This window comes from Pristis pectinata, chromosome 1 (genome assembly GCF_009764475.1).
Source record: "Pristis pectinata isolate sPriPec2 chromosome 1, sPriPec2.1.pri, whole genome shotgun sequence".
Classification (NCBI taxonomy): Eukaryota; Metazoa; Chordata; class Chondrichthyes; order Rhinopristiformes; family Pristidae; genus Pristis; species Pristis pectinata.
This window is the reverse complement of record NC_067405.1, coordinates 64,500,317-64,527,649: the sequence shown is the minus strand read 5'-3', so window position 1 is coordinate 64,527,649 and position 27,333 is coordinate 64,500,317. Positions and strand designations below refer to the sequence as shown.

Sequence of the window (27,333 nt, the reverse complement as noted above, 5' to 3'; positions counted from 1 at the left end):
GGGAATGCTGCAGCAATTGGAGTACTTGCTTTCCAATGAAGAATTAAACAAAATTAACTTGATTTAGAAGATCCCTTGGCTTTATTCGAGGAGTCCTTTCAGTCTCCAGGAGATCATTACACTGCCTGAGGGGATAATGTTATCCTGGGAACAAACGTATCCTCCATAGGAATTGAACACACAGTTCCTTTGTGTGTTGCTCCAGATTTCCATCATCTGTAGTCTCCGCAGGAATTGGATAGGACTTAAAGGAACATTATTGGGGGAGAGACAGGAAGAGGGCTTCATAAGAGAGCCAATGCTGACTGAATCGCCTGATTTGCCTCCTTTTGTGCTGCACTTTCTAACTTAATAATTGATGCCAGAAACAACATTTAATGAACCCCTGGACAATCTGGGCATTTATTTCAGAATCATTTGTGTTACTTGGCTGTATTGCAGCAGTGTCTACACTCCAAAAATGGTTGCAGAGCACTTTAGGGTTTGATAGAGTTTTGAAAAATGCTATATTAATGCAGGCTTTTCATTTTTTTGATATAAAGATCTTGCTTTTCTATCCTATATCTTGTGGTGCTTTGTGTGAAGCAACTACTTCCATGACTGCTTTCTTTCCTTAATGAAGATTTTATTTGTTTTCAACACCTTCTATCTGTGCTTGTTCTTGCCTATTATTTAGTATTATCTTTTTATTATTGAAAATTGGGATGCTGTTAGTTACATCTGTTAGCATGTTATTTCACAGACTAGTTGTGGTCTAGAGAAAGGAGAGGAATAGAGCATGTTGAAGATAGCTGTAAATTTGCTAATGAGCATATAATTCTAAATTATGTATTCTAAAATCAGGCCAAGTAACTTTCAACAAAAAAAGTTCAGAAATGTATTGATATTCTGAAATTCATTTTTATAAATAATTGAGTATTTATGACATTTTTTTTTACCCCTAAAGGGTAAAACAATTTTTCTTTGATGCAGAAACCTACTAATTTTCTGTAGTTTTTGGATACAGAGATTTTAATATGTCCTGTCTAGATGAGGCTACTAATTGGATCATGTGTTGCCTTATGGAAGAATATGTAGCTCTGTGATAAGATTATGTATCTGAAAAGTCTTTCTCTTTCAGATCCAAACCAAGCTCTGCGGCTATGTCTGGGGAGCACAGCAGTGGGTGCTCAATATGGAGCTGTATCTGCACTCAGTATCAACAGTGACTGCACTCGTCTCCTCTGTGGGTTTGCCAAGGGACAGGTAGGCTTAGTTGACAATTGGCAGTTATTTTGTAATGGAGTAGGGATGCAAGTGGAGGACTGCTGTCCTTTTGGCTGGGTGGGGTGGGGGGGTGGCATTGAGGGTGCAGGAAGTTTAGTACATCTGCCTGCAGGTTTTTAACCTCCATTTTTTATGTTACCACTCACGCCAAGCATTTAAGTTGGTGGACATGCGCTTTTGCGAAATCATGGCTTCTTATTGGATTCTGATAACCTCTATACAGCAGTCTGTGACTAGATAGGCAAGTATAATCTTGTCTTAACACATTTGATTTTTAGGATCAACAAATTCTTAGGAAAATTTAAATATTAAAATGTTCTTTTGATTTAAAAGTTAAGTTACATTGTCCGCCAGCTTTCACTCATCAGTCTTATCTGAGAGAGGGAGCTCTTGGCCAGAATTCCAGAGGATTGGAGGCTCCTATAGGATCTTACCACTAGCACAACAACCCTCCAATTCCAGCTCCAATCTAAAATCTGTCTTTGAACCATGCATCATAGAAAGTTCCCCTAGTAGTTCTTAGTGATTCTCAGTTTCTTTGTTTTTTGTGAAATCATTGCCATCAAGAATACTTATGATTTCTTGTTCCAGATAACTAAGTAACTTTATCCAACTCTTCCATGGTATGTTATGTTATATCTCCTTTATTGTAGAAGTTGGTGACAGTGAAAATTTCCAGGGTCCACTACTTGAAGTCCTGAATTAATCTTGGGGTGGATGTTTGTGGAAAGAATTGTTAGTTTAGGCTTGATGCCTTTTTTGTGTAACACAAAAAAAAGGTTGTAAAATCTTACTGAGCCTGCCTTGAATAATAGCCCCTTTGGCAAGGTATAGGGCCAGCATGGCAATTGTTGAACTGCAGTTTGGCAAGGAGCAAATGCTATCGGGAAGGAGAGGAAGGTATTAATAGAAGATATCCCTGATCACCAAGGAATACTGGGGATGCTATAGAGATTAATTTGTTGTAGAACCAACCTGCTGTATCAATCATTCTGGCAGGGGAATTGTAGAAGATGCTTCTGAAGCTTGGCTTGTGTTGGAGTAGATGGTGAAGGATTTCATGCAGCATATTGAAATATGTTCGTAATTCTGTGCTATAACTGGGAATCGTGTTTGTGATTAGATCTTAATATTCTCTTGTAGCAGAATTCTATTCATTTTAACTGGTTGTGTGATGCAAAAGTTTGGGAATGTCTTTTTGTACAAATTTGATGGACTAAGTTATGGGTAGAATATATGAAAAAGTAAGTTTGAATTTCACCTTCAAAAAGTATTTGAAGGTGACTTTCATCTTTCAGATTTAAATCATGCTGAAGTATGCAGTGCAACTGTGAATGCAGGAATTACAGTTATAAAGCATTTAGAATCACTTGTGTGTTATTTTTGTCTCCTGTAGATCACCATGTGGGACTTGGCAAATGGGAAGTTGTTGAGAACAATAACTGATGCTCATCCTCCAGGGACAGCCATTCTGCACATAAAGGTTGACTTATCATGAATAAATTTCAATGGGATAGAATAGTAATTTCCTTAATTAACACATGAATCCTCAATTTAGTAACTACAGTCTACCATTATGTCATGGGGAGGTCTGAATTTAATGTAGCCTTTAATTCATGGGATTTATTGAAACTTTCTGAACTTTAATTTTGTGAGTTCGGCACTGAAACAATGTTGAATAGTTAGATCAGGGAATAAAAACAGTAGATAGTGATTAGTCCTTTTTCAGAAGGTTACTTTTTTTCCCTGTGTTTTATTTTAGATTTATTGATGTATATGGTCCATTTGAAAGTTAGTGACACTGTTTTTAATCAAGATGTGATTGGCTGAAGCATCTTGGTCATAGCATTTGACCTCAAAGGAAAGACCTCTGCTTCAGGTGCTAAATTCAGCTTGAACTAGTGTGGTTTTTCGGCATCTTGAAGGTTGGGGATTATCATCATCAAAAGTGAAGTAATAGTTATTTAAAGTAAATTTGAAAAACAAGTGGTAAGAAGCTAATAAACAGAACTAATTTCTGTTGCTTACCACCATGGAGAAAATAATGAAGTAATAAGAGGAGTAAATGGACATCTGGGCAAATATCTTGTGTGTTAAATATTAGGTAATTGTAATTTTGCTTATAATAGATGTGAATTATCCTTTTTATTACAGTTCACTGATGACCCAACTGTAGCCATTTGCAATGATAGTGGAGGCTCAGTGTTTGAACTCTCCTTCAAGTAAGATGTATTTTTTGTACATTAGTAAGAATGTTCTCTTTTGCCAGAGGGAAATCTCATAAACATTCCTTACATGATCCTATACTTAATCTGCGCCTACTAATGATTAAACAAGAGCTTTGGATGAGCTTTACAGTGGGAAGTTGATAGGCAAAATTATGTTAGTTTTTGTTAACATTTTTAATTACACTACTTCACTCTTCATGTCATCGCAGAAAATTAATGCACATTGGTCTAGAAGTTGAATCACAAGAGTAAAGGTGGAATGTGGGCCAGTTTAAAAAACAGGTTGGTTTGAGACCTGACTGTTGCATGAGGTGTGTTGGAGTTCAGTTGAAGGGAATTGGAATTAGGAGGAACTGGGAATGTTATTTGCCTTGAAAGATGGGATGGTGGGAGGGGTTGGTTGTTGGTGGTGGTGGTGGTTAAGATTGGCTGCTGGAGATCAGTGGGTAGTGTAGTGTGTGTCTGAGCAAGGGTCAGGCTCATAAGCTGGTTGAAGTTGGTAATAAGGTTGTGGGTCAGGTGGCAGATCAATTATAGTGAACGGGTTAGATGGCAGATTGGTGTCTTTGGGAGACAGAGGAAGATAGATTTGGGTTCATTTAGGTGGCAGATTGGTGATTTTGGTGGTTGGGCAAATGTTGCAACCAGAGAGTGGTGGGGCAAGGAAAAACTACTACATAAGTGTGTTATTTGAAAAGGATCTATCTATGGTGGATTCCCAGCATTAGATTCACAGGATGAAACCTGCTGAGGGCATGTCTGCATTAAGCAAGGACAAAGCAGACCTCAAAGTGTTGTGCACACCTGTTTTTTGGTGGTCTGTAGGCTGATCATGTAGATTGATATCATGGAAGTAACTATCAGGTGAGTTGCTGCATACTGTTAGGCCCCACTTCTTGCATTAGCAGATCAGATATATTCGGGAGCTGGGAGGAAAATTGAGAACTTTGTAGAACTCGTGGATGATTTTTCATTGAAATGTAGTCGTGAAGAACAGAATAATGTGGCACTCTGGGGTCCAGTTTCGAGGCTGTTTTGTGACCTGAGGTTCAAACGTCATAGTTTTAGATTTATTTGCAACTTTTCCCTTAATGCTTCCTTTCACATTAGGAATTTACCCCAGATTTCGCTCCACCATCCATTAAGATCATGGCTATTTCTGTTCCTGCCAATGTTGATTCTGAATGGTCACGTAGCACATAGTATCAAAAGCAAGGGGGCATAGGTTTAAAATGAGAGGGAAGAGCTTTAAAAGGATTTGAGGGGGAGTTTTTTTTACACAGTGATTGATATTTGGAACTTGCTCCCAGAGGAGGTGGTGAAATCAGATACAATACTACGTTTAACACACATTTAGACAAGCACTTGAATAAGTGAGGCAAAGAAGGATATGAACTTAATGCGGGCAAATGCGATTAGTGTAGTTGGGCAAAAAGGCTGGCATGGATGTGGTGGGCTCAAGGCCCTGTTTCTATGCTGTACCAATCTATGATTCTATGAAAGGAGACTGTTCAACAATGCTGCTTCTCTGGTCAAGGAACTTTAGTCAATTTATTCTTGTTTCTGATTACATTTGGAGACTTCTGTTGAAAAGTAGACTCATGGATGTTGGGCATATTTGGGAATGGGCTTCATTGTGACCCATACCCATTATCGATTAGCTCGGGGGTGGGGCTGTGTATTGCGAAGGGCTGCTGGATATTCTACTGCAGCATTGTTTTTAACTTTTTCAAAAAGGAGACAGCTGAAGGAAGATTTTTAAACACTTTGTACACTAAATGCTTTGAAACTTTTTCAGCATAATAGTAATGATTTTTCTCTATGGATGGTTATAATTTAAGCAGTTGTTACATCTGCTTTTAAACAAATGAGATGATTTTCTTGCAACCTGATATCATCATGTATTGTTCAAAGTTTTGGCATTTGCTGTAGACTTGCTACGAGTCAGTTTGGGAAGTGTGGCACCAGATCAGGCACGTTTGGGTTGTCTGACTCCTCTTGTGTTACCACTGAACAAGCCAGTAAAATGTAAACTTGCAAGTATCTGAAATTGATATTAAAAACCTGAAGGATAGAGAGAAAGTAAAAATGGGAGGAGTTCTGAAAGAATGCATGGAAAGATGTAAGGCATCTTACAGAAGGCATCAGTTCATCAAGCTGATGCCTTCTGTATGTCACATCCCTCCTACGTTATTGTGGGCAGAGCCTCACTCAGTTAATGTAATGGAGGAAAGTGGTGCATGAATACTCCTCACCAACTCTCCAAGATAAATCCAGGAGTATTTATTTGTCTCTGTACCCTTGATATTCAACCTGGGCTGATTCTGCTTCACAGATCCCAGTGACCCCAATGATTAGAGAAGTTAAGTTCTGTTATGCACAGTGATGTATGAACCATTGTACTATTTTCTGTTTTCTACGTGACCTTGAACACATCTTAATCTAGTGGAAGTTTATTTTTTTAATCATTTCTGCAGCTTTAATACATGCAGCTGCAGGTTGTTCTGTACATGAATGTCGTTCTGTAATTTTAATCTCAGGAGAGTAATGGGAGTGAGGACATGCGAATCCCGCTGTTTGTTTAGTGGAGCTAAAGGCGAAGTTTGCTGCATTGAACCGTTACTTGTAAAGCCGGAACTGAGAGATCACCCGATAACACAATATGCACTACTGGCAATGGCTTCTTTAACCAAGGTATAAATGTTTTGAGTGGTAAAGATCTGTTTATTTTTGATATACGTGTATTCTCCTATGCCTTACTCTATCAATGACTGACAAAGAGGGTGTCTACTTACTTGAAAGCAGAGCAATAGCTGAAGCCTGGATACAAAGCGAGAAAAGCACTAATTTGCCAATCGTTGTGCATACCTTCATTATCATCATAGTTGAGTACACCATTTCTCCCATTGCCATCCTCTCACCTTCCACCCAGATTATGTCCAATCATCTATTACATGTACCCTAAACTAGACTAAGCCCCACATGTTTACCACTGACTCTTGTTGTGCAGTATCTTAAATTTTAAACTTTCATCCTGTGTTTAATTCGTCATTGGCTCACCCAACCTGATCTTTGTGGTAATCTAAAATCTATCTTACTAAATTTCCCATTATGCTGGCAGAACCTCAGCTATTTGGGTAATGTGCTGAAATTTGCCTTCCTAAGCTCTATCCTCTATTTAATCACACCCTGGAACCATCCATTTAGCAATATTCATTTATCTCTCCTGATGTTTTCCTTTCTGTCTTCTTATTCATTTTCCATTTTCCCTAATTAGCAAAAGTCCCTTGGGAATATTTTGTATTAAAGACAGTTTGAATGCAAATTGCATAAGAATTTGAATGTTACTGTACAATTATTGAAGAACAACCCAGCATTATCACAATGCTGTGATATTTTTGAAGTATTTTATTCTCTCATTCCCCAGTCTGCACAAATTAAAAATACTGCCTAAAGTCAAAAAAAAAATAAACATTGTCAGCATTTTTAATTGAAATCAATTTAATTTATAATAATTATTGAGCAATTAATGATTGCAGAAAAATTGAAAAAATGATCTAACAACTCCACTATAATGTAAAGGCAATGCAGGGGATGTGGAAGAGCAGAATTATTCTTGGCTGAATAGTAAGTAAATAAGTAATGTTACTGGTTACCAGGCTGATTTGCAGATGCATGTTAAGTTTTGAGAACTGCTTTTAAATGGACAGGGCTGTGGCTTGCTGTGATCGATGACTTAGTTATCTGGATTGAGTTATAGAGCATATAGCATGGATACAGGCCCTTCAGCCCAAGGAGTCCATGCTGACCATGTTGTTAACCTAGTTAGTCCCAATATCCTGCGTTTGGCCCATGTTCCTCCAGGCCTCTCCCCTCCATGTATCTATCCAAGTGCTTCTTAAGTCATAATATTGTACCTGCCTCAACCACTTCCTCTGGCAGTTAGCTCCATGCACTCACCGCCCTCTGCATGAATAAGTTTCCCCTCAGGTCCATTTTAAATCTTTCCCCTCTCACCCTAAATCTATGCCCCCCTAGTTTTGGACTCCTCTACCCTGGGGAAGAGACTGTTACCATCCACCTTATCTACGTCTCTCATAAATTTAAACACTTCTGTAAGGTTGCCCCTTATTCTCTTATGTTCCAAGGAATAAAGACCTAGCCTGGCTAACCTCTCCCTATAATTCAGGCCCTCTAGTCCTGGCAACATTCTTGTAAATCTTTTCTGCACTCTTTCCAGTTTAACCACGTCTTTCCTCTAACAGGGTGACCAAAACTGTACACAATACTCCAAGTGTGGCCTCACCAACAACTAGTACAACTGCAACATAATGTCCCAACTCCTATACTCAGTGCCCTGACCGATGAAGGCCAGCATGCTAAACGCCCTTTTCACCACCACATCTACCTGTGATGCCACTTTCAATGAAAAATAAAGATTTTCTACCAGTTGTTTATTCAGGGAGCCATCCCTCCACACTGCAACAAAAGAGGTATACTTTGGATGTCTAGAGTTTGTGCTAAGAATAGCACATATAGCATGAATGGTAGGGAGTATTAAGGGACATTGGTGTACAAGTCCAAAGATCCCTGAAAGAGACAGCGTGGGAAAGTAGAGTGGTAAAGGAGGCATACAATCATCTTGTCTTCATTAGGCAGGGCATAGAATACAAGTGCTATAGTACAGCTTTGTAAAACACTGGTTAGGCTACAGCTGGTATATTGTGTGCATTTCTGGTTGTCACGCAATAGGAAGGACATGATTGCATTGGAGAGGGTGCAGAGGAGATTCATCAGGATGTTGCCTGGGGTGAATGTTTCAGTTATGAGGACAGACGTGATAGACTGGGTTTATTTTCCTTGGAGTGGAGGAGGCTGAGGAGGGACCTGATAGGAGTGTACAAAACCATTGAGGAGCAGAGATTTCTATGACCAGAGGATACAGGGTTAAGATAAGAAATAAGAGGTTTAGAGGGGATTTGAGGAAGAATTCTTTCAACCAGAGGCTGGTTGGAGCCTGGAATGCACTGCCTGAGAAGGTAGTACAGACAGATGCTCTGACAACATTTAAGAAGCATCCAGATGAGCACTTGAATTGCCAAGGCATATAGTATATTACAGGTTAAGTTCTGGTGACCCCAGTGTTAGGGAGAGGTTTGCGTTTCTAGAAAATCATTTGTAATGCGATTTTTTTTCCCCATTACCGGAAACCCTATTTCCCATTGGATCCCATATTATAAGTGGAGATGGGTTTCTGAAGGATGTTTTTCTTACAACAGTAATAGTAGTACCACAGCTGCTGATTCTTGGCTGGGGGCCACTTAAGAAATTACCTTGTCAGTTTCCAAAGCAAATTTCTTAAGTGGCCAGCAGTTGCATTTGGAGACACAAGTGACTGCAGATGCTATAATCTGGAGCAAAAACACAAACTGAAGGCTGGAAGGTGATGGTGAAAGGTAGAGACACAGAGGTAAAAGAGGGCAGATGGAGCAAGGTGAGGGACGTGAAGGTTGGTGCTTGCCTCTTCTGTCTCTACTTATCACCTTTCAGCCTTCAGTTTGATTGGAGATGTACACTTTTAAATACATATCAAACGTAGGTAAGATCGCAAAATGAGAGCAACAAACAATCTGCTGGAGGAACTCAGTGGGTTGAGCACCATCTGTGGGAAGAAAAGAATTGTTGGCATTTCAGGTCGAAATGCTGTATCAAGACAACAACCCTGCACCAGATTTCGGCATTTGCAGTCTCTTCTGTCTCCAGATAGTGAAATGAACCCATTGGGCTAAAAAAAAAAGCCATGTTATTTGCGCATGCATCAAGAAGTGTGAGTTAAATAAAAATAGACAAAGTTTGTTGTTTCTTTTGCATTTTGTGTTTACTTTTTAAATTTTGTTCCTCCACATAAATTCCGTAAGAGCGAATTTTATTCCCTGTCTTGGATTTTTGAGTAGTGATTTGTGAATTAGCTAAGGGTGAATTTCTGTAACCCGAATGGCTGTAACATAGGGGTCACCTGTAAATGGAATTAGTATAGACAGATACTTGATGGTTGGCATAGAAATGACAGGCTGAAGGGCCAGTTTCTGTGCTATATAACTGGGTCTAGAACAAATTTGTTAAAAGCATAGATAGTGCTTTTTCGTATTTTCTCTCTTTTTTGTAAATGCATTTTGTAAAAAAATATAGTGGAATAATTCCAACAACTTGGTTTGTTTTAAGGTCTTGGTCATTGGATTGAAACCCTCATTAAAAGTCTGGCTGACATTTCCATATGGAAAAGTAAGTGTATTTTTGTGACTTTATCTTCCTATAACACAACTAGAATTAGGGCACTAGTTTCGTCTAAACCTTCAGATACAACACTGGTAATAGTCTTTAGATGTTTATTTTTCCAATTTTCATATCGCACTGAAGGTTGTATTTATTCACCAGTATTCTTCTGAACAGGGTACCTGGTCAAGAATTGAAGGAATTAATATAAACCCTCTCCTTGGTGCCATGGTGCATGAATTCTTCACCAAAGTGGGCAATATATTCCTCATTTACAGGGCACATTCGGAAATTACATGATTGGTCTGCATAACATTTGCAATTGCATTGTATAGCAGATACAAGGTGATTTTAAACAGTGTAAAAGAATGAAATGTGTGCCTCATTATGACTAAGTTATTGACTACCTACCTAACCAGGTCATTAAATTAAAGTCGACAGTTTTTTGAAAGTTTTGTTTCTGATTATTCCAGACGAACCCAGCAAGTGTTCCACTTTTATCTTGGCAATTTGTTGCAGTGCAGAGTGTCGTAATGCCCATGCTGGCCTTTTGTAGAGGAAATGCCATTCATTTCCTTCTGGTAAGTTTACCAATACATGAGTTTACATTTGAAAAGAATAGCATGGAAATCTTTTTCTCTATAAAACATTTGTCTATAATATTCTCAACTGGCAACTCTTTAGCTCCTGAAATACTCTCATTTAAACATCCCAATGAAGTTAAAATACTTCAGTCCTAACTAATCTTGAAAATACCATTCTTCTGGACAATGGGCCTTCTTGGATTTGCCCTTTGTGCCATTCTCATGTAGGTCAACAGAAAGTATATGGGTGTGGTACAAACAACTTCTGTTTCTCACATGTATCTTGGGTTTTCATTACTGTGATGCTAACACTAAAGTAGCTTACTATTGTGCACCTGCCAGTCCTCAGCATCTGATTATTAAATTGCCACTGGTAATATTTATACCAATTTTGTTTCTTTCTATGAAGATGGGTTATGAAGGTCCATTACACCAAGAATTATAAATTCACTAGAATAGTATCTGGGGCATGAGATGATGGTGATGAGGGAGAAGGAACTGGGATTGGGTTTAGCAATTAGAGACATAGAGGGAAACAGCATGGAAGCAGGATCTTCAGCCCACCAGGTCTACATCGACCATTAACCACCCATTTACACTCATCCTACTTTGATCCCATTTTTTCCTCCCCACATTCTTATCGAATCCTCCCAGATTATACCCACTCACCTAAACACTAGGGCTAATCTAGAATGGCCATTTAGCTGACTAACCTGTACATCTTTGGAACATGGGACAAAACTAAAGCACCCGGAGGAAACCCACACAGTCACAGGGAAAACGTGCAAACTCCACATAGTGGCCGAGTGAACTTGGGTTTCTGGCACTGAGACAGTGGCTCTACTAGCTTGACTGTGTCCAAAAACAAAATCTGTTAGTACTCACCCAAACATTATTAATATGCGAGTTAACATACTAATCCCTTTTGGAGGTGGGTGGGTAAGCACAATCCTATGAATACTTGATGCCCCCAGATTAATTTTTCAGGAGGGGCCAATGGCTAGTGATTTGGAGTGGAGTTCTCTTGTATTCCTTCCTTCCTTCCACAGCCAAAGGAATTTTGAGATAGATTATGATCAACTAACATCAGAAATTAGCTATGTTTTGGTCCTTACAATTCAGTGCTATAGCATTGGGAAGGTTCTGTCCTGTGTCTGAGCACAGCAGTATTATTAGCTGAATCTGACAAGGTTTCCAATGTAATTGTGAGCAAATGCTTTCAGACTTCCTAAAACAGTTCATCATACTCATTCTAAATTGTCATCCTCTCTTCCAATAAAACACTTTCTGGTAAATTGCCAATTTGAATCTGCTTTAAAAATGAGACTTTCACATATAGTATATGTACCCATTTCAATATAAAATACCCAAGTATATACTTAAGCTGAAATATAATTGGAGTAATATAATGGAGCAACAAACAGTCTGCTGGAGGAAGTCAGCAGGTCAACAAAATCTGTAGGGGAGAAAGGAATTGTTGACGTTTTGGGTCAAAATGCTGCATCAGGACTAAGAGTGGAGTGGGGACTTTGCCAGTAGAAAGAGAAGGGGAGCAGTGTGACAGGAGCTCGAGGTGATTGGTGGACTCAGGAGGGAGGGGTGAAGGATGACAGGCAGGTTGAGCTAGCTTCTTTCCAACATGTGCAGTCTTTTGTGTCTCAAGAGTAATGTAATACTTAGTTTTGTGCTCCCATTCAAGAGTTGCATCCATAACACACACAGGATATAGTTAGGGCCATGGTGCTGTGTAGTTGGGGTCACAGTATTGTGGCCTATGTAATTTACTACTGATACTGAGTGCTTTTGCTTTAGATGCTGATTTTTCTGGAAAGTGGCTATAGTTTTCTATAGTATTTTTGGTACACACTGTGTTGATGCAGGCAAACCTTTTGGTTGAAATGGCTGTTTTTGCTGAAAATCCTGTTTTTCTATTTTGGTACGTACCTACATTAATATTATAGAGTTCATTTATAAACAGTAATTTGCTTTTGTTTTCTTTGTAGGTGAAGAAAGACGAATCTGGAGCTATACATGTTAGCAAGCAGAAACAACTACACTTACACTATGATCTCATCAACTTAACAGTATGTTTTGATTTTGTGATCTTATGCTCCTCTTTTACGTGCAGAAGTACACTTGTCAACTCTTTCCATTCTGTGTTGACCAAATGCTATAAATAATTTCTTACATTTCATTGGTGCTTGAGAGGAAGCTAAGCAATCCTCAAGTGTTTTTCTTGATCTTCAGTGGTTTGTTGGCTGACACAAAGCAAATGTTTAGCAAAAATTAAAAATCAAGTACCCATTAAAAGGAAAATCCTTCATCAGCATAAAGGTTAATGATGGGATCTATATGGATTCATATGTTCTCACAATGTCAGCCTTCATAGAATTCTATTATTATATATGAATTCTTTCCAAACTATCTAAGTTGCAGTGGTTCATATCAGTTATGATGATTACCCCAGGTCTTGCCCTTTAGTAACCCTTTATCTTTGTTCTGCGAAACCATCAGTCTTGCCGTTGGGATGCAGTTATGGGCTAGACAAAGTCATTTCCCTTGCATGTTGCCAAAAACTATTTCCAGTCTTTGACCAAGTTGTCCATACAGTACAAGTGAACTGAATACGGGCACTCATGCAGAAAAGTCAATTGGGCATCATTTTAAACTGTGCTTTATAACTGATATTCTTTACTTAATTTAGATCACTAAAGTATTGTAGCCCTAGTACTTGCCATCTTTGCTTATCTGGAGTCTTTCTTTCACCACAGCTATGCGTTTTACCATTCAAGTATATATTTCTTCAGGTGGAAAGCTTTGGAGGGTATTTGTGGAGATATTGATGTGCTAGACTGCTTAATGCATCCCATAATTTGGATATTGTGGTTCTGAGGAAAGGAGTTGGCGCTTCCTAATAGTATTGAAATTCTCTCTTTTGTCATGATACAGCACTGAAGGGATCTATTTGGTCTATGTCCTGATGCTTCATCAGAGCTCGACAGTTAATGTGACTTCCCTGCATTTTCATCTTGGCTCTGTGATTTTATTTTTCCCTTCAAGTTTTATGCAATTCCTCTGATGGAAGTTACTTTAGAATCTATTTCCAACACCTTTCAGATCAAGCATTCCACATCACACCAACTGGCTGATTTTAAAAAATAAGCTTATTTATGTTGGCTTTGGCTACTGATCCTTCTACCACTGGAAAGTTTTTCCTCATTTACTCAGTCAAAATCATTACTAATTTTGAACACCACAACCAAGTCTCCTCTCAGCTCTTTCTCCTCTAAGGAGAGTGGCCCAGCTTTCCCAGACTCCAAAAAATCAAAAACTTGAAAATTCATCCCAGGGAGTATCATAATAAATCTTTTCCTCATCCTTCCTGGAGTCTGGTACCCAGAATTGAATGTAGTTCTGCAGCTTGTGTTTTATAAAGGTTTAGGTTAACTTCCTTGCTTTTGGACTTTATTCATTAATAAAGCCAAAGGTGCTAAATGCATTTTCAATAGTCATCTTGGCTTGACTCCCACCCTCAAAGATTTGTAATGGGAATCAGGAACAGTGATTTTTTTTTAAACATCATGCATCACTTCACATTTTTCTGTTTAAATTTCACCACTTGGATGTTTGGCTTTCTATTTTACCAGTCTATGTCATTGCCTAATCTTATTATCCTCCTTATTGCTCACTACATTTCATTTTATCATCTGGAGTATTTGAAATCATACATGTATATCCAAAACCAAATCATTAATATATACTGAAAAGACTGGTAGTCCTCAGATCAATCTTTGGAGGAAATTGCTATGAAATATATACATGAAAGTCATACTGTTTTGACCTATTAGCCAGTTACTTCCACTGTTCCCTTTAATCCCACGAGATTTAATTTTGCTATCTACTCCATCGGAAGATAATTCTTCGAACACTTTTTGAAAGCCAAAATATATTTCATCCTTGTGAACCTTAATCAATTTTTAAAATTATATTTCAATGAACTCAATGAAGTTAATCAAACATGATTTGCTTTTAACTATTCTATTCCATCTCACTTTTTTTTTCCAAATACATCTTTTTGCGTAGAGTGTTCTGGGGGCAGCCCGCAAGTGTCGCCGCGCTTCCGGCGCCAACATAGCATGCCCACAACTCCCTAACCTGGAATCATCATTAGCAAAGAGTTGCTGCCAACAGAGCAATTCCCTTTGGAATGTAGGAGGAAACCGGAGCACCTGGAGGAAACCCACACAGACATGGGGAGAACGTACAAACTTGTAGTGTAATGGCATGGTAGTGTAGCGATTAGCGCCACGCTATTACAGCGGTAGCAACCCGGGTTTAATTCTGGTCACTGTCTGTAAGGAGTTTGTACGTTCTCCCCGTGTCTGCGTGGGTTTCCTCCAGGTGCTCCGGTTTCCTCCCACATTCCAAAGACGTACGGGTTAGGGAGTTGTGGGCATGCTATGTTGGCGCCGGAAGCGTAGCGACACTTGCGGGCTGCCCCCCAGAACACTCAATGCAAACGATGCATTTCACTGTGTGTTTTGATGTACGTGACCAATAAAGATTTTATTTTCCTCCCACCAAAGTTCGGGTGATAGTTCTGAATTTGGTGAACTCATCCCCTCCCCTTTGTTGAATATATTGGTAACATTTGCGGTCTTCCAGTCCTTTTGTAGCACTTGTGTATATTAAGGAGGTTAGAAAATTGTAGCTGAAGCTTATTTCCTCGCTGCTTTCAGATGGAGCCCATTTGGATTAGATAGCTTTGTCACTTTAATCTCTACCAACCTTTTTTAGCACATCCTCATTTTTGTCCTGTCCACTACTGCCACTGCCTCTTCTATTGCTCTGTTAGCAGCATTTCTTTGCTAGTGATGATTAAGTATTCATTTAGTTCCTCAGACACACCCATTGTCTGCACAAGATCTTCATTTTGTTCCTTGATTAGTTTCACCTTTCCTTAACCACTTTTACTACTCTTGCTCTCTTGGCTTTTAGTATTTTTTATATTCAGCTTGACTTCCTTATGTATTATGATGTCTGCTTTTCCTGTCTCATTTCAATATCTTTAGTCATCCTAAGGCAACCTACCTTTGTACACTCTTCCTTTCACACTGTTGGGAATTTTTCTACTGGCAGCTGAACTGTCTCCTTGAAGGGATCCAGTTGTCAACTAACCTTTTGGCTTATCCATTTTTGAATCCAATTCACCTTTTCAACTAATTGGGTAAATTTTCTCTAATTAAGTACTTAACTGTACCTTATCCTTTCTTGTTACTGTCCTTATGTAATTGACTGAAACTTGCAGTACTGCACTTCACAGGTCCTTCAGCTGTCAGGACCCTGCTCTAGAAACCTTTTCCTAAACCTCTCCATCTCTTCTTTTAAGGCTCTCTTCATGGTGCTCTTTTTGTTCAAGGGCTAAAACATTTGCTAAATATCTCCTAATGTGGCTTTGTGTCAAATAATGTTCAGTGAGGAAGTTTTCACCCACAAATGTGCTACTTAAAGGCAAGTTGCTCCAAGTATTTGAATGTGCTAATTTTGATGTCTCTACAACTGGCCACCAGATGGCACCTCTCTCCAGTGGATCAGTGCTAATTAGTTATTCATATTTTGTCACAGTGAACACTGCAGTGTGCCTGAAGGTCAGCCTTCAGACACTTTAATTTAGCATGACAAAACATGTAAAATACATTACCTCAGTTAATGGCTTTGAAGAGTTTTGCTATTTTGTGTACTTTCACATGCAGATTCTGTTATCTTGCTCCTTTCTGTGCTCGAGCTCCATAATTTATGTGCATGCGTACATCTTTATTGCTATTTTTTGTTGCCTTGCTACATTTGTTGGTAGAATGGCAGATGGGTTCAAATTAAAGGTCAAGTCTCTTCATTCTCATTACATAAGCTTAATTTGGCATGCTGTGACATGGAAAGTCTCTTATTGTGGATCAATTTTTAATACATTGATTCCATTCTTTAAAAATGAATCTTGCTTCTTAGTACCGATACATTTGGTGGAGTAACTTTAAAAAACATATATATATTCTGGCCACAAACTCTCCCATGATCTGCCCAACATCCCTGCCCCTATCTTCAAGCCCATATAAGGAATAGCGATGTCAGTCACCCAGCTGCAATGATGATACAATTAGGGAATGGATCACCTTTCAGATCAAAATGTCTGATGTCCAACATGAATCCAGTTTTAGTTGGGCATGTATGTGAAAGTGTTTTAATTACTTGGAGTCCTTCTCATGAATAATGGTATTTAAGTTATGACACTGGTCTGATTACATTTTATTTAAGATTATTTTCAACAAGCAATGCTGCATTTTTAAAAATTTCAGCTAAATAAAATAGAATAAAGTTGCTTTGAGATAGTCCCAGATCAAACTTTTAAAAAAACTTTTTTGATATAAATTAACTAGGACATTGCAGCTGAGTTTTTGCTGAGTTTTGAAGCATTGCTTTGGTCTTCTCTCTGAGGTTTATCTGGGGTGACTTTGGTAATTCCGTCAGGAGACTAAGCACACATAACAGTGCAAATTCTGATGCAGGCCATTGGAGCCAGATGGTTCCTTTTTGATTGCATTTAAATGTGCTAATATCCAATGAGGCATTAACGATGCCAATACCCACATATTAGCTAGCTGGTGCCCTTTTAAGAACCTCATTTTTTTTTACTTTTGAATATTGAATCAATCCTAGTTTTGCATTTTGTTACCAGCCTTAATGTGGAATCCGCTCTGAGTGCGATTGTTAGCAACATTTTCCAGTGACTGGTAATTTTTATTTAACTGCTGGTGTTTGTTGTGTATGCCATTTATATGCAAAACGTGCATTGCATGGGTGACGCCATGTGGTGTCTAACATACCAGTCAATTGCTTCCTGCACAGTCCTGTTCAATTAAGGCTTTTGCTGAAGTGAGAATCCAACCCAAGTCAAGATATGCCAGTGGGAATCAAATAGGAGTGGTAGTTACATTAGCAAGTAACAAATAATGGCAAAGTTCTGTGGCATTCAGAGAAACCTAAACCTCAAACTTAACTCCTCTCCCCTGCTATGTAATCACTCCCCAGCACATATTGAAGTGTATGGATGAGCTATTTTCAAATTTAGGCTTGCAAATAACAAGAAATAATGAAAATTTGTTGATTGAATCATTTTGGTTGAGTGTGAATGTTTTTTTTATCAGAAGGATGGGGTATTTAGCACTGAATGAAAGATAAATAGTGGAGAAAGGAAGTTCCCCACCTTTTTTTTTGAGTTCTTTATTGAGTCCTCTGTATAAATTTCTATCAGAATGTGAGAACAATTGAAGAGAATCCACTGAATATTTTATTTCTTCAGGAAGTGCTTTCTCATTGATGCTTATTTCATGGTTGAAGTTAGAAACTGAGTGGAATTATCATCATAAGAACATAAGAAGTAGGAGCGGATGTAGGCCACTTGGCCCTTTGTTCCTGCTTGCCATTTCCACGTCACATTCCAGTACTCATTCCATGTCTCTTGATACTCAATGTCCAAAAATCAATTGATCTCTGTCTTGAATATATTTGGTGATTGAACCTCCCAGTCCTTTCACATAGAAAATTTCAAAATTCAGTGCCCCTTGGATGAAGAAATTTTTGTCCTGAATGGATGGCCCCTTCATTTGAGACTCATGTCCCTCTGAACAACACTTTTCAATCTCTCATAATTTTTAAGAAATATTTGGCTGCTATTTTTTCTACCAAAGTGGATGATCTCACCTTTTTCAAATTATATTCCATCATCCATGTCCTTGTCCATTCACTATTGCCTGTTTACATCTCCCCTGAAGCCTTTAATTCCACCTCACAGTTCACACTGCCTATCATTAGCAAACATGGATGTATAAATTTGGTTCCCTCATCCATATTATTGATATAGATTGTGAATTGCTGGGATTCAAGTATTGATCCCTATGGCAATATGTGATACAGCCTCCCAACCCGACCCGTTTATTCTGAACATGTGCAAGGAGGTTTTGCCAAAGATTAGATGCTGAATATAATTTTTCTATTAAACCACTAAGTAACCTGTCAAAGCTTTCTGATTGGGAGGATTTCAAAAGAAGTAGTTGTATCCCAGCAAAAATTTACTGTGTGGCTGTGCAACAGCAATAAAGTATAGAATGAGATGGATGGAGATTTGATTTGGCCTCTCAGCTGTAGGTGTTGAAAATCATGGCAAATTCATGAAGTGCGAAGAATAGGAATAAACTTATATAATATCGGGCATTTAAAAGAAGGTATAAAAATTAAAATAATATGTCCCTCTTGATTTCATAATGATTTTATTATGTGGAAAATTGTTGCATACACTTCTAAAGTGAGTGGGCTTATGCACCTTTCATATCTAGCTGAATAGCAAAGGGAGAATTCATTCTCAACTTTCCCTTTCTCATCTCAGTGGATCAATTCTCGGACACTGGCTCTACTGGATAGTGCTGAGAAACTGCATATGGTGGACCGGCAGAGCCAAAATGAGCTGGAGATCGTTGACATTGCTGAAGTACAGTTGGTGTACAACAGCAGCCATTTCAAATCCCTGGCCACTGGTGGAAATGTGAGTCAGGCTTTGGTAAGATCTCAGTGAATTTAGTTGTTTTCAACTGTTGGGTTAAATTGTGTTTTTCTTTCCTTCTATTTAGTGGTTTATGATTATAGATAATGTTTTGTGGTGGCACCTTTTATTGTTTTCAAATTTAAATTAAATCTTAAACAAAATACAGCTGGATTTTTTTTTGTACCCTCTCCTATCTCTTGAGAGGCTAGGATTGTCCCTTCTCTAGTTAGAACAACATGGTTGTGATTATCAGTACTGTTTTTTGCAAGGCTGTTTGAAGTAATGATATTTGTTTGCAGGTAAAAATGGCCAGTAGATACTTATGTATATTTCTAGGAGAAAACCAATCTTAAAGAAAATGCAATATTTTTTGTTGAATGTACCTGCTTTTTTTTGTGATAAATGTTTCATAAGTAATTTTTTCCACAAAGTTGAATGCCATCTTTGATCTCATGATCATTCACAGAGCTGAAATGCATTGCTTTTTCTGACAAAATTAACTTGGACCAGAAACCAGGATCTTTATCATTATTTTCCTGGATGCATGTAAATCTTCAGGTGTTTTAACTTCGTGTGATATCGGTCACTAAATTGACTTCAATTCCATATCAAATAAGAAAAAATTTGGATCTGCTTTCTGTATGTTACGCATAGAGGAGAGGTAGATGTTATAAATAATACATTTAAACTACTGTATATTTTAAAATTTCAACATGTCGGACACTGCAACATACTTTAGTATGTAGATTACTCAAGAAAAGGTAGCATAATTCTGGAGTCATGAATTGTCCTTATGAAGATATTTTTGTTTGTAGATTTCATGCCATTCAGATGGAACAATGTTTTCAGAAGTAGTTGGATTATTAGCTGGGTTGGGGGCACATGTTGTTACTTCTCAAAAATAATGGCATAAGCAGAGTGGCCAAAGGCCTACTGTGATCCTATGACATATTTTGATTATATTGGTATTGGTTTATTATTGTCACTTGTACTGAGGTACAGTGAAAAACTTGTCTTGCATACCATTCGTACAGATCAATTCAATACACAGTGTAGATACATTGAGTTAGTACAGAATGCATTGAGGTAGTACAGGGTAAAAACAATAACAGAATACAGAGTAAAGTGTCACAGCTGCAGGGAAGTGCATTGCAGGTAGACAATAAGGTGCAAGGTCACAACGAGGTAGATTGTGAGGTCAAGAGTCCATCTCATTGTATGAGGGAACCATTCAGTAGTCTTATCATAGTGGGACAGAAGCTGTCCTTGAGCCTGGTGGTATGTGCCCTCAGGCTCCTGTATATTCTGCCTGATGGGTGAGGACAGAAGAGAGAATGACCCGGGTGGGTGGGGTCTTTGATTATGCTGGCTGCTTCACCAAGGCAGTTAGAGGTATAGACAGAGTCCATGGAGGGGAGGCTGGTTCCTATGATGCGCTGGGCTGTGTCCACAACTCTCTGTAGTTTCTTGTGGTCTTGGGCAGAGCAGTTGCCATGGCCATAGGGCAGAATTTGTTTGGTCTCCTTTTCTGGATGGGTGCACCTTCAACAGCCATCAGGTTCAACCTTGATCTCTAGTGATGTCTGTGTGGAGTTTGCTTATTCATTTGTAACTGCATGGATTCCTTCTGGGTACTCTTATTTCCTCAGTTAATTGACCACTGTAAGTTGTCCCTAGTGTGTAATCAGTGTGGATTCGATGTGCCAAACGGCCTGTTTCTCTACTGTTTGACTCTGACTCTTATGAGTCAGAACTCTCAAGAAGCTTGAATCTATCCTGGACAAAGCAGTCTGCTGGATTGCACACCATCTACCATCCTGGACAAGTCATTCTCTGGCACACAATGAATGCAGTGTATGCTATCTACAAAGTGCGCTGGAATTAATTCTGCAAGCTACTTCAACAGCCCTTCCCAAACCTGCAGCCTCTACCAACAAGAGGTTCAAGGACTTCAGGCTAGTAGGCATTCTACCAGCTGCATTTTTCCCTCCCAAGTTGCACGGCATCCTGAATTGGAAACGTTTCTTCGTCAATATTGGATCTGAACCCTGGAATTTCCTCCTTGACAGCATTGTATCAGTGCCTTCAGCAGAAAGACTGAAATGGTTCAAGGTAGCTCATTGCCACCTTCTCAAGGGCAATTAGGGATAGGCAATAAATGGTAGCCTTGCCACTGATGTTCAGATCTTGAGAAGGGAATAAAAAGAAGTAACCTTGAGATAGGATTGACCTGCATTTGGAAAGGCAAGAACTGATTAGGGATGGTCAGCATGGCTTTGAACATGGGAAATTGTGTCTCCAATAGGATGGAGTTTTTCGAAGAGGTGACCAAGAGGATTGATGAAGGGCTACGTGGACTTTAGCAAGGCCTCCTCGCATGGTATGCTGGTCTGGATTAGATCGCATGGGGTCCAGGGTGAGCTAGCCAATTAGATACAAAATTGGCTTGGTGGCAGAGGGTGTAGTGGAGGGTTGTTATTCAGATTGGAGGCATGTGACCAGCATTGTGCTGCAAGGATCTGTGCTTGGTCCACAGTTTTGTCATCTGTATTAACAATTTGGATGAGAATGTGGGTGGCATGGTTAGTACGTTTGTGGACGGTGGTATAGTGGACATTGAAGGGTATCTAAGATTACAATAGGATCTAGATCAACCGGGAAAGGAATAGCAGATGGAATTTAACTCAGATAAGTGCAAAGTGTATATTTTGGTCATTTGAACCAGGGCAAGATTTACACAGTAAATGGCATGGCCTGAGAGGGTGTTGCACAACAGAAAGACCTTGGGGTACTAGTATCACTTGCCCAGTTCATATGAAGGGGTCTCAACCCGAAACATCGACTGTCACTTTCCATCCATAGATGCTGCCTGACCCGCTGAGTTCCTCCAGTGCTTTGTGTGTTGTGTTGGGGTTCAAGCACTCAAAGTGGCAACGCAGGGTGGCAAAGAAGGTGTTTGATGCACTTGCCTTCATCAGTCAAGGCATTGAGTACAGGAGTTGGGACATTGTGTTACAGCTGTGCAAGATATTGGTGAGACTGCACTTAGAATACTGTGTGCAGTTCTACTCATCTAGCGGTAGGAAGGATGTGATTAAGCTGGAAAGGGTGCAGAAAAGATTCACAAGGATGTTGCCGGGACTGGATGGCTTGAGTTATAAGGAGAGACTGGATAGTCTGGGGCTGTTTTCCCTGGAGCACGGACAGATTTAGGGGTAACCTTAAAGAGGTCTATAAAATCATGAGGGGCATAGATAAAGGTGCATGGTTACAGTCTTTTCCCCCAGAGAAGGGGAGAGGGGAAAGATTTAAAGGGAACATGAGGAGAAGGTTCAGAGGGACCCTTTAAGGTTTAGAGGGGTATGGGCCAGAGGCAGGCAAATGGGTCCAGCTCAGGTCGACACCTAGGTCGACATGGATGAGTTGGGCCGTAGGGCCTGTTTCTGTGCTGTATAACCCAACAACTGTATGACTCTAACCTTGCATTGATATCAAGCGAAGAAAAGCATACTTGAGGAGGAACTACAAAATTCTTTTTGTAGTGTTGTAGTCATGACAAGGTGCAACTCTGTGCAAGATCGCCAAAGAAACATTCATAAGATATTGGGTTGAAAGCTACTGAAAAAGATCCACATAAAACCTTGTCATTGAGTGCAATGTGTGTTATAGTTTCCAGTTGTGTTCTTCCCTTGCGTTTGTGTAATCATCGCACAGTTCATTAACAACTTGATGCTTTTGACGCATTATGGATGAGGATGTCACAGCCTCTGCTACATCAAAACTAAGAGAAGATTGTCAATCCTATGGTATGTTAGTCTACTTGCATCATTGGGAATTGTTATTGTTTCATTGAATCCCTTGTATTTGCTAGTTTGGAGGCCAATGAGCATGTGTTTATCATAATTTTCTTTTGTGGAAAACCTGCAGAGCAAAACATTCTGAAATGTGAGACTTCGCGAATAGAATCTGCTATTAAGTGTGATCGAAAAGCAGTCTAAATTGTTACAGTAACTTAAAAATGGTGGTGCTCTGTTCCACTTTGTTAAATATGAGAGACCAACACCAACCTGACTCTTTGAGTACGACTTCTGAGTTTTGTTTATTCTAAATATAGAATAAGTATTGAAGGTAATTTTAGGAAGAGGAGAACTGGTCTTCTGTGCATCAACTATCTCTCTGTTTAATAAGCTGTCCTCTGAAGAATGTATGAGAGCAGGCACAAAAAGGAAAAGATTATTGATTTCTGAAACAAGTATTAGCACAGGTCTGAGAACTAAACACTTATCATCATGATGCAGTTTAATATCATATCACAAGCTCAAGGGCACACCCAGCACAATTAGCAATGTTAATGGGCAGTGGTTATATCTCCAGTGGAAGGTGGGTGGGCACATTAGAAATCTGACAAAGGGTTTTAGACCTGAAACATTTAACTCTCTCTTTGCACAGATGCTGCTTGACCTGCTAAATATTTCCAGTTTTTCCTGTTTCTGTTTTCAAGGATGTCCAGTTTTTTGATCTTCATGTTAGAAATTTGAGCCATTTGGAGGTTAGAGTGTTTAATTTGCTAGTATTGTAATGTTTGAGAATACCACTAGATTAACGTGAAAGTATCTGTTTTTTCTAGGCCATATATGATTGCAGTTTTGATTCAAAAGCATTGGTTCAGATCTGTGTAATAGTGAAGCAATGTGAAGTCCTGCATTCCAGGGTTAATTCCAGATCAATATTCCCTGCTGATTCTGCTGTGGGACTAACTCTGCCTGTGCAGAATTAGGCTGAAGAATAGCACAAAACTGCAATCGTATAAGGACTGAAGAATAGCACTCCGATAATGCATTAGTATATGGAAAGCAAACAGGTAGCTAGTTTGTATTTGTTAAATCTTTCTTAATAGATGCTACATTTTACAAGTTCTTTCTTCTGACTCATGAAGGCTGAGAATCTTATGTGAAAGTGAAAGAGCTGATACTCATTGAAGTGTATATAATGTCAACAGATCTCAAAGGGAGTTGGTATGAAATAAATCATAGGCTATATATTTTTCATGTAATCACAAGGTTTGTGCTCCCGCTAAATTTAGGTAACTATCAGTGTGCATACAAGACTTTACTTTCCTATTTAAAATGCTTTTGAATGCAGGTCCAGGTTTTGAAAGTTTCCCTTTGTTTATTTGGAGTTCACGGAACATGCAATATTACAGCACAGAACAGGCCCTTCGGCCCACGATGTTGTGCCAACATTTTATCCTGCTCTAATATCTATCTAATCCTTCCCTCCCACATAGCCCTCCGTTTTTCTATCATTCATGTGGCTATTTAAGAGTCTCTTAAATGTCCCTAATGTATCTGCCCCACAACCTCTGCCAGCAGTGCATTTCCACGTACCCACCACTCTCTGTGTATTTAAAAAAAAAACTTACCCCTGACATCCCCCTTGCATCTTCCGCCAATCGCCTTAAGATTATGCCCCCTTGTATGAGCCATTTTCACCCTGGGGAAAAAGTCTCTGACTGTCCACTCGATCTATGCCTCTTATCATCTTGTACACCTCTATCAAGTCACCTCTCCTCTTCCCTCTCTCCAAAGAGTAAAGCCCTAGCTCACTCAGGCTATCCTCATAAGACATGCTCTCCAATCCAGGCAGCATTCTGGTAAATCTCCTCTGCACCCTCTCTAAAGCTTGCACATCCTTCCTATAATGAGGCAACCAGAACTGAACACAATACTCCAAGTGTGGTCTAACCAGAGTTCTAGACCTGCAACATTACCTCGTGGCTCTTGAACTCAATACCCAGACTAATAAAGGCCAACACACCATACGCCTTCATAACAACCCTATTGACCTGTGCGGCAACCTTGAGGGATCTATGGACGAGGAGCTCAAGATCCCTATGTTCCACCACACTGCAAAGAGTCCTGCCATTAACCTTGTATTCTGCCTTCAAATTTGATCTTCCAGAGATCACTTCACACTTTTCCAGGTTGAACTCCATTTGGCACTTCTCATCCTGTTGTAATCTACAGCAACCATCTACACTGTCCACAATACCATCAACCTTTGTATCATCAGCAAACTTACCAACCCACATCCTCATCCAAGTCATTTATAAAAATCACAAAAAATAGGAGTCCCAGAACAGATCCCTACGGAACACCACTGGTCACTGACCTCCAGGCAGAATACGCTCCATCTACCACCACACTCTGACGTCTATGGGCAAGTCAATTCTGAATCCACACAGCCAAGTTTCCCTGGATCCATTGTCTCCTAACTTTCTGAATGAGCCTTCCATGAGGAACCTTATCAAACGCCTTACTAAAATCTACGTATACCTCATCCACTGCTCTGCCTTCTTCAATGTGCTTTATCACATCCTCAAAGAATTCAATCAGGCTTATGAGGCACGACCTGCCCCTAAAACCCATACTGACTGTCCCTAATCAGCTGATGCTTCTCCAAATGCCCATAAATCCTGTCTCTAAGATTCTCCTCCAGTAATTTGCCCACCACTGAAGTAAGACTCACTGGTCTGTAATTCGGAGGGTTATCCCTATTCCCTTTCATAAACAAAGGAACGACATTTGCCACCCTCCAATCATCTGGCACTACTCCTGTCGCCAGTGAGGACGCAAGGATCATCACCAAAGGTGTAGTAATCTCTTCCTTCGCTTCCTGTAATAACCTTGGATATATCCCATCCAGCCCCGGTGACTTATCTATCCTAATGTTTTTCAATAGTTCCAGCACATCCTCTTTCCTCACGTTGACATGCCCTAGCATATCAGCCTGTTGTACACCATCCTCAAACGTCAAGGTGTCACTGAAGCAAAGTATTCATTAAGGGCCTACTTCACCTCTTCTGACTCCTGGCACATGTTTCCTCTTTTATCCCTGATCAGTCCTCCCCTCACTCGAGTGATTCTCCTATTCTTCACGTATGTGTAGAATGCCTTGGGGTTTTCCTTAATCCTACTCACCAAGGCCTTCTCGTGCCCCCTTCTAGCTCTCCTAAGTCCATTCTTAAGCTCCCTCCTGGCTACCTTGTAACTCTCCAGAGCCCTGTCTGGTCCATGCTTTCTAAACCTTAGGTAAGCTTCTTTCTTCCTCTTGACAAGATATTCTACATCTCTTGTCAACCACAGTTACTTCACTCTACCATCCTTACCCTGCCTCAATGGGACAAACCTATCCAGAACCCCATACAAGTACCCCCTAAACAACCTCCACATTTCCATTGTGCACTTCCCCATGAACATCTCTTCCCAATTTACACTCCAAAGTTCCTGCCTAATAGCATCATAATTCCACCTCCCCCAATTAAATACTTTCCCATATTGTCTGCTCCTATCCCTCTCCAGGGCTATGGTAAAGGTCAAGGAGTTATGGTCACTGTCTCCAAAATGCTCTCCCAATGAGAGATCTGAAACCTGATCAGGCTCATTGCCTGCTACCACGTCCAGTATGGCCTCTCCTCCAGTCAGCCTGTCCACATACTGTGTCAGGAATCCTTCCTGGACACAACTAACAAATTTCCCTTTACACTGAGGAGGTGCCAATCAATATTAGGGAAGTTGAAATCACCCATGACAACAACCCTGTTATTTTTGCACCTCTCCAAAATCTGCCTCCTGATCTGTTCCTCTGTCTCTGCTGCTATTGGGGGGGGGGGGTCTGTAGAATACTCCCAAGGAGTGATCGCTCCCTTCCTGTTTCTGACTTCCACCCACATTAACTCAGTGGACGATCCCTCCAGGACGTCCTCCTTTCTACAGCTGTGACACTGTCCCTGATCAGCAAAGCCACTCCCCCACCTCTTTTACCTCTGTCCCTCTCCCTTTTGAAACATCTAAACCCTGGAATATCCAGCAGCCATTCCTGCCCTTGGGACAGCCAAGTCTCTGTAATGGCCACCACGGCATAGAGTGTGGGTAAGTACGTGGAACTAAGTTCATCAGCCTTGTTCCTGATACTTCTCGCATTAAAGTAGATACACATCAGCCCATCCAACTGACTGCAATTTTGCCCTTTCAAATGCTTATCCTTCCTCAGTCTTTTTACACTCTGCATCTGCTTGTACACTAAATGCACTAACCTCTGACCTGTTGCTCAGGTTCCCATCCCCCTGCCGAACTAGTTTAAACCTTCCCCAACAGCTCTAGCAAACCTGCCTGCAAGAATATTGGTCCCCCTCCAGTTCAGGTGTAACCCGTCCCTTTTGTACAGGTCGTACCTTCCCCAGAAGAAATTCCAATGATCAACAAATCTGAAACCCTGCCCCCTGCACCAATTCATTAGCCACACATTCATCTGCTAAATCAACCTATTCTTACCCTCACTGGCTCGTGGCACAGGCAGCAATCCGGAGATTACTAGCCTTGAAGTCCTG

The 27,333-nt window shown here is 39.9% G+C and overlaps 1 protein-coding gene across 3 annotated transcripts in view; it reads left to right on the top strand.

The window, feature by feature from the left end:
* Positions 1–27,333, top strand: part of vps8 (VPS8 subunit of CORVET complex) — a 458,303-nt gene that overhangs the window by 26,753 nt on the left and 404,217 nt on the right. Inside the window, exons 7-14 of one of the 3 annotated variants that reach the window (XM_052016763.1) lie at positions 1,121–1,245; positions 2,663–2,749; positions 3,421–3,488; positions 6,035–6,188; positions 9,717–9,776; positions 10,241–10,348; positions 12,355–12,435; positions 18,789–18,959. In XM_052016763.1, the coding sequence (XP_051872723.1) occupies positions 1,121–1,245; positions 2,663–2,749; positions 3,421–3,488; positions 6,035–6,188; positions 9,717–9,776; positions 10,241–10,348; positions 12,355–12,435; positions 18,789–18,959 (854 nt within the window). The remainder of the gene's footprint in view (positions 1–1,120; positions 1,246–2,662; positions 2,750–3,420; positions 3,489–6,034; positions 6,189–9,716; positions 9,777–10,240; positions 10,349–12,354; positions 12,436–18,788; positions 18,960–27,333) is intronic. The other 2 variants (XM_052016773.1, XM_052016780.1) reach the window with 2 other exon arrangements.